The sequence below is a fragment of the Anastrepha obliqua genome, chromosome 6 (assembly GCF_027943255.1).
Source record: "Anastrepha obliqua isolate idAnaObli1 chromosome 6, idAnaObli1_1.0, whole genome shotgun sequence".
In the NCBI taxonomy this organism is placed as follows: domain Eukaryota; kingdom Metazoa; phylum Arthropoda; class Insecta; order Diptera; family Tephritidae; genus Anastrepha; species Anastrepha obliqua.
Window position 1 is genome coordinate 64130293 of NC_072897.1, and position 16577 is coordinate 64146869.

At 34.1% G+C, this 16577-nt stretch overlaps 1 protein-coding gene and 1 pseudogene across 1 annotated transcript; both read right to left on the minus strand.

The window, feature by feature from the left end:
• Positions 1-970: 970 nt before the first annotated feature.
• Positions 971-6599, minus strand: LOC129250627 (uncharacterized). The gene is made up of 2 exons (XM_054890234.1): positions 4095-6599; positions 971-979 (listed from the first exon to the last, which is right to left on the minus strand). Exons 1-2 carry the CDS (start codon positions 6597-6599, stop codon positions 971-973), a joined length of 2514 nt encoding a protein of 837 aa, XP_054746209.1.
• A 1324-nt stretch (positions 6600-7923) lies between these two features.
• On the minus strand, positions 7924-14446 carry LOC129250628 (uncharacterized; annotated as a pseudogene).
• Positions 14447-16577: the final 2131 nt, after the last annotated feature.

Here is a 16577-nt window from a genome sequence, read left to right on the forward strand (position 1 = left end):
TAAGAGGATATTGTAATGCATCATATTTTCGATGCGTATCATTAACACGTTGCAGTGTATCATTTCTTCTTTGCAAAACAATATCTCTTGGTTGAAATTCATCTCCAGATATAACAATTGCAACCTCGTTGCTTGAAGTTGGTTGATTGTATCTTCCACGATGTTCGCCGGCAGGCGTTTGTTTTTAATAAAGTGCATGCAAACGTAAACGGTCGTGTTTTTGATTGCTCCGCTATCGAAGTTTTAAATATGAACCTAAACCATCATAAATTAGAAATTGTGTAATTTTCTTTATGAGACAGTGACTCTAGTTTATCACACTTATTCTTTTTGCCTATTGCATATTAATCCGAACTAAAAATGCCGTGTCTATGTGCCAACAAAGTTGAGCGTACACAAGAGAAAGTGCAGTGCGACAAGTGCAATGATCTTTTTCATTTAAATTGTGTCAACCTACAACCTGTTGACTTAGAATTTATCTGTGATAAGTGTGCCGCTGTTCGACGTCAATCCCTTCGAGCACCATCAACTCCCATCAACCTGGATTACGAAATTGCCACTGCTGATAATGTACCTGTGAATCCAGCTAATCTAAGTGCACAGTTATCACCACATCAACAACTACCGAAATCAACATTAGCTGATGACGTAAACAAATTAGATATCAGTCTGAAAACAATTATCAGAGAAATTGCTGCTCTGAAATCAGAAAATACTCGTGCGATGGCTGCAATTAGCTCTCTCAAAGTGGATAAGCAGTTGCTGATTTCGCAAATAAGTGAATTGTGTGTAGAAGTAAAGGAGTTACGAAAACATCAATCGGTTGATGTCTCCTCTGCTCTTGTACAGCTAACCGCTGAGGTGAAAGACCTTAGTGCTTGTGTTCTTGCATGTGAGTGTCATGCAAGGAACACAAAAAATGCGAAAAGCAAATCGAAGAGACAGGAGCCACTACTACCAGTGACTGCTGCTACGTCGCCTGTAAACATCATGATTCAATTATTAAAGGTTTGCTCACTAGTGACATTCGATTTTTGACACTCCCTTACAAAAGGTTGTATTTAAGAAGGTGAATAAAGTGGAGCAAATTAGCTGGTATAATATAATATAATATAATATAATATAATATAATATAATATAATATAATATAATATAATATAATATAATATAATATAATATACTATAATATAATATAATATAATATAATATAATATAATATAATATAATATAATATAATATAATATAATATAATATAATATAATATAAATATAATATAATATAATATAATATAATATAATATAATATAATATAATATAATATAATATAATATAATATAATATAATATAATATAATATAATATAATATAATATAATATAATATAATATAATATAATATAATATAATATAATATAATATAATATAATATAATATAATATAATATAATATAATATAATATAATATAATATAATATAATATAATATAATATAATATAATATAATATAATATAATATAATATAATATAATATAATATAATATAATATAATATAATATAATATAATATTATATAATATAATATAAAATAATATAATATAATATAACTAGCAAACCCCGCCCGCTTCGCTGGGCACACTAAAATAGAATAGATATGGTTTAGAACAGAAAAGATATGGTTTTCATATGATTTATTTCTTTATTCTTTATTCAAGCGCTTTGGCATAAACAATATTTTTTGTTTTTCTATTTGTTTTTGAGTAAATATATAATGCTGTTGGCTTCCCAACACGTGAACAGCCAACGTATAGTTGACCATGGGTGAATACTGGTTCTTCTAAATTCATTCCGCATATTTCTAAAGCTTGCCCTTGTGATTTATTGATAGTTATTGCAAATGCTAAACGAATGGGCAGTTGCAAACTCTTGAATTCAAATGGCCATTCAGGTGGAATCATTGGAATTCTTGGTATTAGAACAGCTTCATTCTTGAATTTGCCAATTAAAATAGTTGCTTCGATAACATTATTCACCAACAGCTTCCATTTGATATCCATATTGTACATACACATTCTATGCTCCACGTTTTGGTCTCTATCTCGAGACCCTAGTCACGGAGCGGCATGAAAAATACTCTGCATTCACCAACAGTTTCAATTTGATATCCATATTGTACAAACACATTCTAGGCTCCACGTTTTGGTCTCTATCTCGAGACCCTAGCCACGGAGCGGCATGAAAAATACTCTGTACTAAAGCATTCACCAACAGCTTCAATTTGATATCCATATTGTACATACACATTCTAGGCTACACGTTTTGGTCTCTATCTCGAGACCCTAGTCACGTAGCGGCATGAAAAATACTCTGAACTAAAGCATTCACCAACAGCTTCCATTTGATATCCATATTGTACAAACACATTCTAGGCTCCACGTTTTGGTCTCTATCTCGAGACCCTAGTCACGGAGCGGCATGAAAAATACTCTGAACTAAAGCATTCACCAACAGCTTCCATTTGATATCCATATTGTACAAACACATTCTAGGCTCCACGTTTTGGTCTCTATCTCGAGACCCTAGTCACGGAGCGGCATGAAAAATACTCTGAACTAAAGCATTCACCAACAGCTTCCATTTGATATCCATATTGTACAAACACATTCTAGGCTCCACGTTTGGGTCTCTATCTCGAGACCCTAGTCACGGAGCGGCATAAAAAATACTCTGTACTAAAGCATTCACCAACAGCTTCAATTTGATATCCATATTGTACATACACATTCTAGGTTCCACGTTTTGGTCTCTATCTCGAGACCCTAGTCACGTAGCGGCATGAAAAATACTCTGAACTAAAGCATTCACCAACAGCTTCCATTTGATATCCATATTGTACAAACACATTCTAGGCTCCACGTTTTGGTCTCTATCTCGAGACCCTAGTCACGGAGCGGCATGAAAAATACTCTGAACTAAAGCATTCAATAACGGCTTCCATTTGATATCCATATTGTACAAACACATTCTAGGCTCCACGTTTTGGTCTCTATCTCGAGACCCTAGTCACGGAGCGGCATGAAAAATACTCTGAACTAAAGCATTCACCAACAGCTTCCATTTGATACCCATATTGTACATACACATCCGAAGGTTACCCGGGTCCACGTTTTGACCTATATCTCGAGCCCTATCCACCAATAGGCATCCAAACTATACGTCAACCATCTTCAATACCTGCTTAACAATGTGTGTAAGTTTGGTTTAATTCGGTGCAAAGACACGGCCGGTTAGCGAACACACACAAAAAGTTGACTTTATTTTATATATAAGATATAATATAATATAATATAATATAATATAATATAATATAATATAATATAATATAATATAATATAATATAATATAATATAATATAATATAATATAATATAATATAATATAATATAATATAATATAATATAATATAATATAATATAATATAATATAATATAATATAATATAATATAATATAATATAATATAATATAATATAATACTAGCATTAGCCAGTGGGCTTCGCACCACCATACATAAAATGTTTTTTTTTATATCGCAAAAAATTTTTCATATTAAGTTTTCTTTATAGAACTTGTAAAATGTTTAAACAGTTGAATTAGTCACAATAGCCTTTTCTGTACTTTTTTAAAATTTGATTGTGGTGGTCACCTATATACAGGTAAGGTGAAAGAGCCGATAAACACTTGTAATTAAACTTTGATTCTTTAATATCCATTTCAATTTTTTACGCTAAATAAATTAAGCTAAAATAAATTAAGTTAAAAATGTTTTTCCAGTTCCTCCTGGAGCATTCAATTTTTTATTATATTTTCGTCCAAAATGACTTGCAATTCGATAAAAAATTGATTGCAAAATAAAATTAAATAATTTTTATTTTTATTTCTGATAAAGAAAAGCAACGTTTAATTTAATACAATTGTATACACAACATTTTTTGTTTTATTTTGTGGTGCATAAATAAACAAATTTTGTGGCGCTCCAACTCTCGAACATGCAACGTATAGTTGGCCGTGGGAAAAGCAGGTTTCCTCTAAATTAACTCCACACACCTGGAGCGTTTGCCCTTGGGCTTTGTTTACGGTCATAGCAAAAGATAGCCGAACAGGAAATTGAAGACGTTTAAATTCGAATGGCATGTCCGTTGGTATTAATGGGATGCGTGGTATTGGTACAATTTCACCTTTTGCTTTGCCGGTGAGAATTGTTGCTTGAATTAAATTTGGCATCAATTTCTTCACTGAAAGTCTCGTCCCATTACAAAGTTTCGGTGCATTAAGATTTCGGAGAAGTGTAATCGATGAACCAACTTTCAAATTCAAATTATGCGGTGGCATGCCTGGTGGTTCCAAAGAATTTAAAAATTCGGCCGGATAATTGACTGCGTCTTCATTATTCATAGCAGTATCAATGGATTTATATGTTACCGAATCACCTGGCAATTTTTCCTGGATGTGGAAATTGATTTCGTTGACATTGATATTTTTTGGTGCTAAAATTGCACGTTCTCGTAACCAATCATGGTTATTATAATTTTGAACAATATTTGGGAAAACGCGATCAATGAGTTCTTCTTTTGATGATACAATTATGCAAAAATTATTCGGTAACATGATAAACCCATTTTGATCACTTGCAATTTTTCCATCGCCAATCTTCAGCAATTTCTTTGAAAACTCACGTGCTGATGAATCATTTTGAAGACGCACACGCATGTTGGTTGTCAACGAAAGCCTTTGTACGTGTGCCCACAAAAATGAACTTTTCAAACATGCATTAATTTCATCAGCTGGTGTTGATCTCGGAATAACAGGCAACGTTTGACGAAAATCACCAGATAACAATATTAATGCACCGCCAAACAGCTGTTGACTCTGTCTCAAATCTTGCAATGTTCGACTTAAGGCTTCCAAAGATTTTTTATGGGCCATTGGACATTCGTCCCATAAAATAATCGATGTTTGTTGCAAGACTTTAGCCATTCCAGAACTCCTTGAAATATTGCATGTTGGTGTTTCAATTGCTTGCATGTTCAATGGCAATTTCAAGGCGGAATGTGCTGTGTGGCCGCCATCAAGTAATGTAGCTGCAATACCGGAAGAAGCAAGTGCCAATGCGATTTTTCGTTCCGACCGAACCGTTGCTAATATCAATGATATCAAAAATATTTTTCCAGTGCCGCCAGGTGCATCCAAAAAATACAATCCACCAGTGTTGTCATTGACAGCTTGCATCACTTTGTCATATGCATCTTTTTGTTGATCATTTAATTGTGGAGTATACGTTTGTACGAACGCACGCAATTCATCACGATCGAATTGCTGTTCGCGTTGCAATTCTCGTTCAAATAAATCATGCATTGGACGATTTGGTTGAGTCAATCCTAATTGCCCTAATGCTTTATTTGCAATAGTAAGGCACAAATCTTCGATCATTATCAAGGCTTCATTATACATTTCCAATGTCAGCAGCAATGCAGGATCATTTGAACGATGTTGAAGTCGAATCAAAATGTCTTCAGCCATAAAATCTTTGTATTTATTCCACAATTCCAGTGGATTTGATGGAAAACATGTTGATATTATGATCGCAAATAACATACGAATTTGATTTGGTGGAGATGAAATTGATGCATCACGAAGCGTAGAATCCCAATGCGTATCATCTTCCAGCAAATGCAATTGGTGACAACAAAACAACAAAAGTCGCAAGTAAAAACATTCAATATTAGCTGGACTAACTGTATAAATGCGTCCCAAAGCATCTGTTTGAAAAATACCTGGATAACCATCAACAGATGTGCCTTGTTTGCGACGTTGAAATTTTTTTGTTGGTGCATTCCATGTGAAATAGTGTGGCACTTCCGAATATAGCAAAGTCCTGGCAAATTCATCCGTTTCACATAACTGGAAAAAAGCTGTCAGTGTAGTTGCTCGTGGTTCTACTGCTCTTTGTGCGGCATTTGCAGCAGTGAAGTAAACACGTTGGCCGTTTTCAAGATGAACTGACAAATGTACAACAACCGGATGTCTGTCATGAATTAGAAACGATAAAATACGCCATACAGCTTCATTGGTACTAATATAGCGCCCCATTTGATACTGTAAAATTTCATCATAACTATTTTCAGGAGCCACTCCAAAAACAGCCATATCGCTGCCCTTATTCACATACTTGCAAATATATTTGATTGATTTTACAGAATTGCAATATTCTACATTTATGTGAGCGTTGAACATTTTTGACAGTATCGGTGAGTACGGAACTATCCACCGGTTATCGATTTCAACGTCTTGATTTTGAAGTTTAATTACAGTTGATTTACCGTTGTCTTCAGTTGATCGTCGACGATACTGTGGATATCCATCATCTCCTGTAATTGTTTCAGCAATCATTTGTTTTGGAAAACGTTTCGAACATTTGCCATCAATCATACAGGGAGAATTTCGATTAATATCACCACAGGGACCGTGAATCAAATTTTTTGTGACAACTTCGAATAATCCTGGGTCGATGGTTTGATCTGGAATTTCGGCCGATATGACAGTATCAATCATATCAGGTGTTATTTTGTGTACCAACCAAATCAAGATATGTGCGTGAAGTAAGCCCCTTTTTTGCCACTCTATGGTATACATAAAGCACCGCACTTCTCCAAATACACGGAGTTTGACAATCAGATCCATTAATTTTTTCAATTATTGTTGAAATACACGGGCCGTTATGTCATGCCGATCTTTTGGCACCTGACCATCAAATAAACAATCAGACACATAGACCCACTTCGGATTACATGTAAATGTGATGAATAGATCCGGTCGCCCATAATTTCGTACATATGTCATCGCATCTTGCGTATATTCATGCATATGACGTGGGCTACCAACATATGATGATGGTAAAATTGTTAAACGGCCGATATCATTCACATTTGTATCATTGATTATTGCGTCACGCAAATGTATGTATTCCTCTGATCTCATTCGGGCTTGATTGTGACGGATGAAATTGAATCTCTCACTTTCAATTTTGGCGTACATATCGACGATATATTGATGCGAAAGTTGATTGCATCGCAAAATAAAATTGTTTTCTTGAGGGCGAATCATCAATCGATACGAATAAAAATTCATCGCACTGACGGCTTTCGTTGATTTTTGACCTGTAATGTAAAAGTTAATTAGCGTATGAAAATTATTTAAAAATCATATTTAAACAAAAATAAAATGTGTTGTTGGATTTATCATTGGTATGTTGATATGATAGCCATCGTCCCCTCTCCAAAACAAAATGGGGTATTGCAATGCATCATAACGGCGATGGAGTTCTGAAATACGTTGTAATTGCTCATTTCTACGATACAAAACAATATCTCGTGGCCGAAACTGTTCATCAACCACAACAATGGCTACTTCATCAATCGTTGGTACATTAAATCGTCTGGCGTGCTCCCCAATTGGTGTTTTATCGGCTTTTATTATGATTTTGTGGCCATCGGTGGGCATCAGATCGAGTGCCACTTTGAACAATTTCACCAATTCATTGTGTTGACGGAACATTGTTTGCAATTCATTCACGATTGATCTTCTCGTATTCGTCGAAATTGCACAGCGCTGATCTAATTCACGATTCTCATCACCAATAAAATATATTTGCAAAAATTGATGGTTACCATCTGGGAATGGTAGTAAAGACCCAGCTCTATGGTATATTTGACCTTGAATCTGTAAAGTTCGAGTAATATATGTAGATAACGGATCTGAATATTTAAAAACATCGAACACATCAAACGAAGTAATAACCTTAAACGTCGGCATAAATCCATCTCTTATAATATTTGTAGCTCCGAAAGATGTCATTTGAAAGCATGAATTGTATTTCTTAATGTTTAAGAGGAAATGCTTCGACGTTGGTGAATTGCCAAAAACCAATGAATGCAAAGGTTCTGGCGGAAGTTCTAGCACCGGCAATTTGACTTTCCCACCAGCACAGCACATACCAGGCGTTTCGTTTCTGAATTTAATTGCTTTGCAATGTATACATTCTACCTTCATTTGGCCAATGTATGCATGCATGCTGTAATCAATGGTGGCATCGTAATTGAAAGCCGCACGATTTACGTGTTTTGCCGTTAAGTTGCGTAAAAAAAAAACTAATTCTGTTTTTGATTATTAAAATTTATTTATTTAATTCAATTCAACAAACTACTCCGATGAAAGGGAGGAACAATACTGACTTTATTGTTTTACTTCAGGTAAAATCAAAGCTTACATATGTATATATATTTGCTTACTCGGTATATTACAATTTTATTTTCTTATTTGCTAATTACATTGGTTTATGAAAAATACTTATTAATATTACATTTTCGTGTGGGAACGGAAATGCTGATTTGACAATATTTATTGTAAGCGGACAGTAAAGTTAGTTAATTTTGGAACGGTTGCAATTCCTGGAATTGCGACCGAAAAATAATTTTGATTTATGCATTTAATAATAATTTCTGTAAACAAAACGGAAGTAGGTTTAGTATTACATTTTGTCTTTAGTTATACTTGTAATGAATTCATCTATGCTTGGTTTTATATATATGCTTGGTTTTATATATGTAACTTCTCCCTCCCTTAGATTAGAATTCTCCTGAATTCTTTTATTTAATTTTATTTTTATCTGTTTATGTTTAGTCAGAATTAACACAATTAAAATAAGTACTACAATTATTATAAAAAAGTTACATCCATATGTTAATTTTGTATGATAATCTAACGCTTTAATATTCTTTACATTATTTTTTTGCTGTAATTCAATTTCTTGAAAGGATAATTTATGTGTAAAATTCTGATCTCTATTTGGATTTTCGATAATTTGTTTTTCTTTTATATTTTCGATAGTGTTTGAAAAGTAATAGTCTTTAATTTTTATTGAACAGTTACTGAAATTTATTAAATAGTTTCCGTTTAACATAACTTTTTCGGAATTACAAGTTTCATTAACACTGACATTCATTGCATTCTTAATTATAATTGTGTCTATATCTAGTTGTATAATTTCAAAATCTTTGTTACTTACTAGTTGACAGTTATTTTTTATTATACAATGAGTGCTTAATTTTAAGTCTTTTAAATGCTTATTTTCTTCAAATCTATATGTTTTATTTTCAAACTCGAAGCTTTTTTCTATAATAGCATCTATTTCGTTATTGTGAATATTGGGTAGTGGAACAATAGTTCTTAATTTAACAATTATGAAATTTTTAGGTATTTTTACTCCTAAAACTAAGTATGTCCCATTAACAAATGTTGTACCACACTGTATATATTTCAACTTATTATAATCGATATTGTATTTTTTAATTTCGTTACTGGTTAGAATACTTGGATGTACCAAATCATGTTTTGCAGAAATTACATTATCTTGCAAATGCTCTATTCTACTCTTTATTAGTTGTATATTACTTAATTGCTCTAAATACCTACTTTTATTATTTTCTGTTTCTACAAACTTACTTATAGAATTTAGTTCTTCTTGAATTTTTTATCTGTCATTTGTAATTATATTACCATTTTTAAATGATTTATAGTTATATTAAAATAGTCATTAATTATAATTAGTTGATTATTGTTGTTAACAATTTCATCAATATTGAACAACTGTTTTTGTATGTTTTGTCTGTCTTCGTCGTCCATAGTCCCAAATAACCATTTTTGTATGCTTCCTATTCCATTAATTAATCCTCGTCTTTGCCTATTTTGCCTTGGCAATAATGTCAATAAATTATTTTTAGCGTCACTTAGTTCTAAATTAAGCATTTCTTTATTATCAATCCTCATTAATTTTATATTTTCTGTCATGTTGTCCAAAATGGTTTTGATATCATGCAAATTTATGATATGTAATATTATGTCCGTCTCCTGAACTATTTCCTGACTATTGATATAAATGTCTACAAATCCTTTTTGTTCTGTAATTCGTTTGGTATTCATTATTCCTTCAATCGGTTGTGTCCATAAGAGTATCGTCAGTATTATCCATAGCTATAAATTTAAGAGGCCGTTTGATGTTGCAATGATGCACTCTCTCTAATTTGGATTTTTTATATTTAGGTTGTTCTTTATGCCTAACTGCCTTGTAGTTCTTAATGAATCCTTCTTCCCTACTTTCGTTGTAATCTTCCCTAAATCTGTTTAATTTTTCAATTATTTTTCTTTTATTTTCCTCTAAATTCCTTTTCACTGTACCATTTTCAATTTTTCCCAAATGTACGTCACTAGGTGTGCATTTAATGCTTAAGTGGTGACGCTCATTATAACTTCTAATTGCTTTTTGAATCAATTGTTTTATTGGAATATTTTTCTCTAATTTATATAATATCCTGAATTTTTCGGCTATTGTGTTATGCAAACGCTCTATGTCTGCATTACCCGTGTGACTGTTGGGTTTAGTTAGATGTAACTCAATGTTCTCTTTTTCTAAAAATTCTTTTATTCGGATTGTGTTAAATTCATTGTCTGCCACTATTTTCTTTGGTTTTCCTATTTTGGCAAAATGATCTTCTAATTGCTCGATAAGAGTAACGTGGTTTCTATCGTTTAACGGGTATGCCGCCCCAAATTTGGAAAATTTGTCTATTACTGTTATAAAATAATTCCTTTTCATTACATACGTATCTATATGAACGATCTCATTTTTGTCTGAGGGTGTTTCTGTGACTAAAAATTTAGGTTTTATTGGTTTTCTATCGTACTTGACTTCTTGGCATATCTCGCATTGATTAATCACCAATTGAATTACCTCCATGAGTTTTGGATAGTAAATTTTATTCTTAAGTTGGTTATATGTTTCGATTATCCCTGAATGCATGCTTTCCCTAACGTGATACAATGATACTTGCTTGACTGCTCCTACTTCTGTTTCTATATCTCTAGCCCTTGTAGTACACTTAGTGAAATTAATTTGTTTGTCATTCGAATACATACTAATCAGTTTTTCTTGTACTATGTTATAGCTGTGGTCGGTTAGTTCCGAAAATATTCCAATTTTTCCTTTTAAAATATATCTTCTGAAAATTTCTCCCATTTGTTCAAAATCACATTCTGCAATAAAAATTATCCTTTTTCCGTGTATCTCTCTAAACTCTTCTGTTTTATTATTTGTAAGTATAATCTGAGTTCTATACTTGTTCACTATCTCTTCCTTAATTGCAAAATGATCACCCAAATTCTCCTCTGCTGAATGTACTGTTGCCATGCTTACGTTGTCTTCCTCCCCATCGAGCGAAATTAGGTTTATGCTATTGGAACTGTCATCATCTTCATATTTTAAAATATTATCTTCACTTTTTTCTATTCTACTGAGAAAATCCGCTACTTTGTTCTCTCTACCTTTTATATAGTCTACTTCGCAATCGTACTCTCCTAGTTTGAGTATCCATCGTTGGTGTCTTGGCGATATATCCTTTCCTTTGCATTTTGTACATAAAAATTTCTTGAATCTATTCAATATGTCCCTTACTTCTTTATATTCTTCTGTATTCAAATGGTTCAATTGAATTCTGTCCCAGTCAAAGTTTGATCCTTCCAGTGTGTAAACTTGGATGTTTTTATATGGGTTTACTGTAAAATTTGTTATTCTATTATTGAAGGATATGTGACCATCCTCTAGATTTATTACTGTTTTAAAGCAGTTCATTAAATCAATGCCTATGATAAATTTGTATTTTCGTCCTTTCAATCTCGTCGCTTTCCACCTGACTTTCGCATTTTCATTTACGTTAAATTCTTTAGGTGCGTCTGTTAACACTTCATATCTTATTATATCCTTTCCATTTATTGTACTGATTTCAATTGGTTTTGTAAGTAATATTTTCTTAAATTCTTTCATATCATTGTCTATTAAACTTATGTTTGCACCGGTATCTATTAATGCATTATATTCTTTATTATTAATTGTTAACTTTACGTGGAGTAAGTAGTCTGAGGTTGTTCCCAAAAAAAATGGTTTTGATTATTAGGGGTTCGTTTAAATTGACCTCCGTCCATGGGTGCGTTTAGGTTTTGCCTAGGTTGTTCCAAGCGATTTTGGCTGAAACATGGTCTAGGGTGTCCTACCTGCCCGACCCTCTGGATATTGTGTATACCATAACGTTCTATATTATCAACGTCCATGGGTTCGTTTAGGTTTTGCCTAGGTTGATTCCATCTATTTTGATTGATATTTGGCCTAGGGTGTCCTACCTGCCCGAAACGCTGGAAGTTGCCTGATGGGTTATTATCCCAATTATTTTGAATTCTAAATCGTCCTGAATTATTATAATTATCATTATTATTATTATTATTTCGTGCCTGTTCAGTATTCTGTCTAAAATAACTTTGTCCTACATAATTTCGTTGATAGTGTCCCTGGTTGTTATTGTTATTCTTGTTTTGAGGACGATTTTGCCTAAATGTCCTGTCGTCATTAGTCTTAAATTTCCTGTATTCTGGCCTAATGCATGTATTTTCAAATCTCCTTTTGGTCAATATTTTTAATATGTCATTAATGATTCGTTCTTCGTAGATTTTATCTAATAGAGTCCCTTGTGTCATTTCTTTAATTGTATTTACAAGTAAGCTATCTATATTCGACAAATCAATATAGTGATCATTCTGATAATATACGGTCAGTTCATCTGACTTATATTTAATATTTTGTACTTCAATTAGTAACTCACTCACCGAATTCACCTTTAAGTTTGCTATCATCCTGTACAGTTGGTGTGGTTCCACGCTTGGCCTATACCTCAGTTTCAACGTCTCCTTGATCTGTTGCCAGTTGTCCGGGTTGGGGATGTTTATGATGGTATCTTTCGCCTGCCCCTGGATTATTTTGTAAAATATGGTTCGGACCGCTTCTTTTTTTAGATTTTCATCTTGTATGGTTGATAACAGGTATTCGATGCTGCTGAAAAAGCTGTTGACCGTCCCTTCTCCTGTACCGGTAAAAGTTGGCATGTGGTTTATCATCTTAAAAATGTTGTCTCTTTTGCAGTTGTCCTGTATTTGGTGTTGTTCCAGGTTGTGCTGTTGGTGTGTGTAACTGGTGTGTTTGCTGTTGCAGATCTAGGTAGGCTTGGCGTAAGCTTTCCAATTGCTGATCTTTTCTGGCCAGTTCTTCGGCCACGCTGACGGAAGCAATGTGAGCCTGCTCTTCCATCCTTCTCCGTTTGTCGAATGTTTGTTGTCTCTTAGTATACAGTTTTAGAAAAAAAAGTTGTAGTGGTGTCTATTATAAATATTCACTGCACTATAACAATTATTATTATTTTTTTTTTTTTTTTATTTTAGTGGTGTATAAGTTGCAAAAATGTTCACTGCACTATTTTTTCGGTTTAGTGGTGTTCAAGTTGCCTAAATGTTCACTGCACTATTTTTTCTTTTTAGTGGTGTTCAAGTTGCCTAAATGATCACTGCACTATTTTTTCTTTTTTAGTGGTGTTCAAGTTGCCTAAATGATCACTGCACTATTTTTTCTTTTTAGTTTTAGTTATCGTATGTTTAGTTATACCCTGGAGGGTCCGGTCAACTCCTGAGTTGGCTACGGATTCGCAGGATTAGGTTGGGTGTTTATAAAAAATTATTTTTATTATTTTTATTTCCCGTATTTCGTTTCACTGGATCCTTTTTTACTGTTTAAAGGATCCTACCGACTGCGCCATTTACGTGTTTTGCCGTTAAGTTGCGTAAAAAAAAACTAATTCTGTTTTTGATTATTAAAATTTATTTATTTAATTCAATTCAACAAACTACTCCGATGAAAGGGAGGAACAATACTGACTTTATTGTTTTACTTCAGGTAAAATCAAAGCTTACATATGTATATATATTTGCTTACTCGGTATATTACAATTTTATTTTCTTATTTGCTAATTACATTGGTTTATGAAAAATACTTATTAATATTACATTTTCGTGTGGGAACGGAAATGCTGATTTGACAATATTTATTGTAAGCGGACAGTAAAGTTAGTTAATTTTGGAACGGTTGCAATTCCTGGAATTGCGACCGAAAAATAATTTTGATTTATGCATTTAATAATAATTTCTGTAAACAAAACGGAAGTAGGTTTAGTATTACATTTTGTCTTTAGTTATACTTGCAATGAATTCATCTATGCTTGGTTTTATATATATGCTTGGTTTTATATATGTAACTCACGTTCCATTTGATGTATATCAAAAACGGACGTACGCCCACGACGGTTTCTTGGTGCTTCACTATTAATCGACTGATTTCTCCGTTTGTGTCGTTGTGTTTCCACTTCATTTCGTCGAACACGATCTTCTTCACTTTGTGATCTTCGATTTAATGCTGTAGCATTTGATTGAAGTAAGCGTCTGCCAATGTTTGCTCGTCTTGTACGTGGCATTCTTTCAGTACAATATATTACTAATTAAATGTAATAGCGAAATATTGAAAATTATTTCAAGAAAACAGTATATTACAGGCATTTCGTATGAGAGGAAACCATTACTCACATAAAATGTCAGGAACGGCTGCACCGATTTCAATCAAGTTTCACACAAACCACCTCCTCAAAGATAGAAAAGAACTCTAAAATTCTTGTGTTAATCGGTTCGGCGGCTCTTGAGTTATAATATTACCAAGAGAATGTAACTTATTTTTATGTATATAGAATGTTTGCTCGTCTTGCACGTGGCATTCTTTCAGTACAATATATTACTAATTAAATGTAATAGCGAAATATTGAAAATTATTTCAAAAAAACAGTATATTACAGGCATTTCGTATGAGAGGAAACCATTACTCACATAAAATGTCAGGAACGGCTGCACCGATTTCAATCAAACTTCACACAAACCACCTCCTCAAAGATAGAAAAGAACTCTGAAATTTTTGTGTTAATCGGTTCGGCGGTTCTTGAGTTATAAGATTACCAAGGAAATGTAACTTCTTTTTATATATATAGATAATATAATATAATATAATATAATATAATATAATATAATATAATATAACATAATATAATATAATATAATATAATATAATATAATATAGTATAATATAATGTAATATAATATCCCGGAGGTCCACGCTCCTTCGGGATCGGACGGCTAAGCTGGGCTTCAAGCCACCGGGGGGGTCGGCAGGTTGCGGATCGCCGGAAGGCCTGCAATTGCAGGGTAGTTAAGAATAAGTTTTAACAAATAAGCAACCACCGACAAGGAGCGACCGAAACAGAGGACGCGGTAAAAAAGCTAGCTAGTTCAATGAAGTTTCAGTGACAAAGGCGAATAGACACCGCCTTTTCAAAATTATGTGTCCCCTTCATCATGCGTGGGCATGGTGAACATACAAAAAACCAGAAGCATATGACTCAAAGCGAGCGGCTCCCTGGTCAGCGTCTGCTGTCCAAAGTAGAGGGGCAGAAATTGTGGTGAAACAAACGAACTTGGGAATGAAACGAACATAGATTTTAACAAACGTGTTGGATTTGATAATTCTGGGCTGACGGCTGCAACAGTCTGTTACCTTTGTACACAGGAGTGAAATCCTGTGGAAACGGCTCTCAGGTAAATGTTGTAGACCGCCTCCGTCCTGTTAAGCCCGTGGCGGGTCTTCAAGTACGTTCGAAGCTACGTCGCCATTAAGTTGGCGGTACAGACTCAGATGAGAAATTCCTGACTTATGCCATCCTGGCTCTGAACGCAACAGCCCATAAGGTTTTGCGTCAACCCTTTGCGCGGCCTCCCTACAATGCATAGATAACCGCGGGGAAAATGCGGCAACTGTACATCGAGCAGAGATAGCGGCTTGAAGCGAGAACCCTTATAAACATGAACTCACTAACAAAAACGCAACAGATAAACAAACTACAGACGCCATTGCAAGAGAGGGGATCACCTGGTTACGAAGGCCTGGAAGCCTTCAGAAGAAGAAGCAAAATTCAACTTTCGCCGCCGCGAATTCTGGGAGGAAAAATCGGGCTCAAGGAGAGGGTTGACGCCTCTTTGACACCATCCTTACCAGAAATAAACAAAAAAGATGCGCTAAGCACCCCTACTGATGAACAGGGCCTGCCCTCCGAGAAAAGTTCACCAAAGCAGGAGTTCATAGCAAAGATGAGGACAGGAGAACAGGAAGCTCGCACGCTAGGGAAAATTAAACTGGTAATGCTGAAGCAGAAAAATATAAGTATCGACGTAAAAAACGGTGTATCCGAACTTGACGAGCTCTTCGACATTATTGAAAGCCTGAGACGAAACTGGACTAAAGCGGAACAAGAAGCCAAAAAAGTAAGGTCGGTGAAAACAGCAGAAGCCCAAAGTGACCCAAGTAATTTGCTCACTCCGATGGCTGTATCATCGAAACGGGCGGCCTCGAGCCCGGCAGAGCAAGGCACGGGGAAAAGAGTGGCAAAACTGATTGGAAAACAGTGATTAGAAAAAAGACGAAAAAACAATACGCAGAAACACAAATCAAGCAGAGACCTCAGACAAAAAAAGGACGAAAGGAAACCCAAACAGCGGTCGGAAGCA

Coding starts and splice junctions, on each gene's coding strand:
- LOC129250627 (XM_054890234.1), bottom strand. CDS start 6,599: ATGATTGATACTGTCATATCGGCCGAAATTCCAGATCAAACCATCGAC.